This window comes from Atta cephalotes (genome assembly GCF_000143395.1).
Source record: "Atta cephalotes unplaced genomic scaffold scaffold00005, whole genome shotgun sequence".
Classification (NCBI taxonomy): domain Eukaryota; kingdom Metazoa; phylum Arthropoda; class Insecta; order Hymenoptera; family Formicidae; genus Atta; species Atta cephalotes.
Window position 1 is genome coordinate 2,915,209 of NW_012130069.1, and position 4,290 is coordinate 2,919,498.

Genomic DNA, 4,290 nt, shown 5'->3' on the forward strand with positions numbered 1-4,290 from the left:
TATATAAAATAAATTTATCATATTAGTTCTATTAAAAAATTATTCACTTATAATGAAATTAATAAAACAATTACATATAAAAATCTTCTCCATATTACTTATTATCATGACATATTATCAGACTTACGTTTTCACTTTTATCTGATGCTCGACGATATCAGCCAGCAATATCGCGACAGGTCGATCCTCAGGCTCCGGTATATCATTAAGATGCTTGAACTTGCCAATTAAAATGCTCAGTTGTCCGCAAATGTGCATGACGAAAAATGCAGCCAATCCGGCTGCACCGACTGTTACCGAGTAGGTGATCAGTCCAGCAAAGAATTGCAGAATGAAAACGATTTCGTATGCTGGCGACGTCTGTTCATCGAACTTGACGAAGTAACTCGGACATGCCAACGCTCTTACTGTGATGTTCATTGATGTGAGCATACGACCTTTTGAAAGCGGTACGAGTGTGCGATAAGATAATCCACCAACGTACATGAAGACGGCAGAAATAATCGCGAATCTTCGACCTATTTTTGCCTTAGATAGCATTATTTTTCGATTTTTCCAATCAACTGTATCCCTCCAGTCATGTAGCACCTGCTTCAGACAAGACTGAATCTCTTTCGCGTGATACATGATCAGACTGTACTTCAAGCAACCCATCCCACAATTCAGAAGCGGTCCGAGCACTCTTACGCTACGTTTAAAGTCGTGTTCCTTCAGGAATATTAATAGAAGACTCGGCACGATAATAAATGTGAATAAAAAGTAACAAGAGACATTTTGTAAGCGAGTCGCGATTCTTTCCACATTGGAAGCGTTACTGGAAATTGGCCACACACCGATCATTCGCAAAACATTGCGAGTCACTTGCACTGCGTAATTGAAATCATTTTTGTATTTACTTTTCGATGAGTCTGCCATAATTGATTTTATTTAACGTACTTTCTTCTATTTTTTATTTGAAATTTAACACAATGGAATTCGTGATTACGATTTTTGTACCGGTCTCGTTTTTTTCCGAACGCTGAATTTCCGTTAATTCCGTTAATAGGGTTTCCGCATTTTGTGTTTACGAGTGACAGATGGTTATACCGGACCAGAAGCTCGATCATAACTGGACATATGTATGTGATAATGGGTAGTTTCTCTTTCAACGGTAAGAACAGAATGAGTACCGCGCTTGCGTGTATAAAACGTCTGCGCGTGATGAATGTTACACAAAAAGGGTTGGCGAATTATACGTGCCTAATTCTCGAAATAAATGCTAGTGTGACAGAAGGATATATACGTTGCATGACATATACAATTTTACAAAGTTTCGAGCTATAACAGGATATATTTACTACCTAGAAAACCTATAAATCTTAGAATTTTCAGGGGATTTCGTTTTACCCTCGAAAATAAGGGATTTTCATGGAATTGAATTAGAACTGAAATTTTTGAAATTTTACTTTTAAATTTAAATTTTTTTTCTTTCTAGAATCATTTTTTTAAATTACTTTTTTCTTAATAATGCAGAATGTCGATAATTGACAATATGACCTGCACATGTATATTCACGTACATTTTTTTATGTTTCGTACATTTTTTATGTTTCGTAAATTTAAAAAAAAATCAAAACTACATTATTATAGAAAACTCAGCAAAACAGAATAATTTACTAATATTACATTACAGGGTGTTCTGCTTATACTGCACTGTAGATTTCGCGACATCAATTGTAGAAAATGATAGATACAGTTAAAATTGTGTCTATTGTGAAGTCTCTTTCTTGTATTAATTTTCAATATATATTTTATTTTCATTGCTTGCACTGTAATTACACTCTTTTATTTCTAAATTGCATTGAAAAATTCTGTAATCGTTCATCTAATTTCGAACAAAAATACTTGAAAAATCAAAAAAGAGATTAGATTAAGAAATTTTTTTACAAGCTTTTAGTAAACACGTTTTATATGCTGGAACGAATAATTTGTGCTGCATATTGCCATGTAAGTAATTTATATCAATATCACATAATTAAAATATTATAATTTACACATATATATTATCCAACAATTTTTTGAAGAATTCGTTATTGGTCCGTTACGAAATATTACATACTCGATTTTTATTCTGAGCGCAAAATTTGTAATGAATGTATTAAAAGTTTATAGCTATTTAATGTAAAATTTAATGTTATTAAATGAATACACTTTAAGTCAAATTGTATTTTCTCAAGTAATAAATCTGTAGCATGTTCAAATAAGCGACAAATGATTTTATGATCTATTGTTTTTAAGTTAATTGCGTTATGTTATAGTATCTGTAATTAAATCAATATCTATTTTATAAAATGCAGCAAATTTTTCATTTCATTACATGTTTTTTAAATAAAAAATTAAACTATCGAATTTCAAAAAATATTAATATAAAATATATAAATATTCTAATTTTTTAAAATATATTTATACTTACATATATAATACTTACATCGTCGAAACTGATACACAATTCGATTATATTACCTGGACTGGAATACAGTTTACCAAGCAAAGCTTTTTTTCGAAAGGGATATCAGTCAATCATGTATGAGTTCTTACGTATTTCTATAGTCTATCAAAAGATTTCTGCTATAGAAGATTATCACATAGTTTTTTAAACCATTATATCGCCATTTGAAAGATTTACACATTATATTGCATTGTTTTGAAAAGTGACAAACATGTCTGTTCATTGCAAGTTCGCCTATATAACAAAATATGAATATGTTAAACGTAAATAAACTGAGAAGTATCAAATATGTTAAGACACTTATACAAATTGTTTAAAATGCCCATTTTCATAATATATAATATTTATGATTGACAAATAAAAGATATTTAAAAAAGTAATAATTCTTTGATACATTTTATTAATTGGTATTGACATATTAAAAACATAATAAGTTATGAATTTATTGCATTATACAATATATATGAAATTAAACTTATTGTATTAAATAGATATATAGATATGTATCATGCAATAATATCCAGGGCAACATGTTCAACATATGTCCCACACTTTCACTAGAGAAATGTTATGTAACAATTCCTCGATTAGAAATACGAAGCAAAAACGCGTGGCACGAGTAATCGCATTTTTTCTTTATAAAATATTTTTCTTTATATATGTTACGACAAATTTTATTTTACATATTCTTTTTTATCTACAAAGTTTTGCTTGTTAATTATTTAAATTTACTGTCTATATCTCGTATTTATGCACAGCAGTTAATTCGATTTAATTTAATTTCTGATATTTCAACTGTTGACAAATAAATAATATACACGTAATGTCTCAACATGTTCAAAGTCATACTTATTTCATATCTAAATCTTATCAATCTCTTGTTTGTGATGTTGATATCCTGCGGATTAGACGACCAACTGGATGGTTTATTCAAGATATAAACATCCACAGATATCCATGCATTCCAAAGAGAACTACCAAACCACATGTGCCCACCATGATGTTGTAGGCAAAGTCGAAAAATAGCTAGATGAAATAAAAGTTTTTGTTGCACTTCTGGTGGATCTGGTAGTTATTGTAATTCTGGTTATACGGTCCAGGCTCATTGCGAACATCTAGATAACAAGATAGACTTTCGATTATTGCAGCACGAGCGACTAATATGTACTGATAGTTGCTTTAAATTCGTTTGCAGTAATTTGCGCTTGCGCCACTTTGTATATTCTTCATGAAAAAAAATAGATTTACGTAGAAATGTGGTCTAAATCAGTAACAAAAAATTTTGTATGATTATCGAAAATGATATAGTGCTTCGAGAGCCGTTCTGTTACCTGAAAGGTGCATTTTATAATAGCTCTCATGTTAGAGAGACACAGACACTGTGAGAGAGATATAATGTTATTTTAACTTAGATTTTAACTTAGATTGGATCTGTTCTCAATTGTTTCAGAAAATCATAAAAAAAGATAAAATATGCGCAAGTTCACGCGGTTTGGTTTTTGCAATGTCTTAAAAAAAATATTATATATAATAGAAAAAAGTGAGTGCTTTGAGATATTTCGCGATACAGATATAAAAAAAAAGATCTTTAATTAAATAATATTTCGTATAATGTTACACACACACACACACACACACACACACACACACACACACACACACACACACACACACACACACACACACACACACACACACACACACACTACACACACAACTACAACACACTACTAACTACAACTACTACACTAACTACAACTACTAACAACTAACAACTACTAACTAACTACACACTAACTACTA

The 4,290-nt window shown here is 30.5% G+C and overlaps 1 protein-coding gene across 1 annotated transcript in view; it reads right to left on the minus strand.

Annotated features, from left to right (window-relative positions):
- The window catches only part of LOC105626561, a 7,736-nt gene extending 6,821 nt beyond the window's left edge, over positions 1 to 915 (minus strand). Inside the window, exon 1 of the mRNA XM_012207859.1 lies at positions 128 to 915. Coding sequence (XP_012063249.1) covers positions 128 to 915 — 788 coding nt within the window. The remainder of the gene's footprint in view (positions 1 to 127) is intronic.
- Between the last annotated feature and the right edge of the window lie 3,375 nt (positions 916 to 4,290).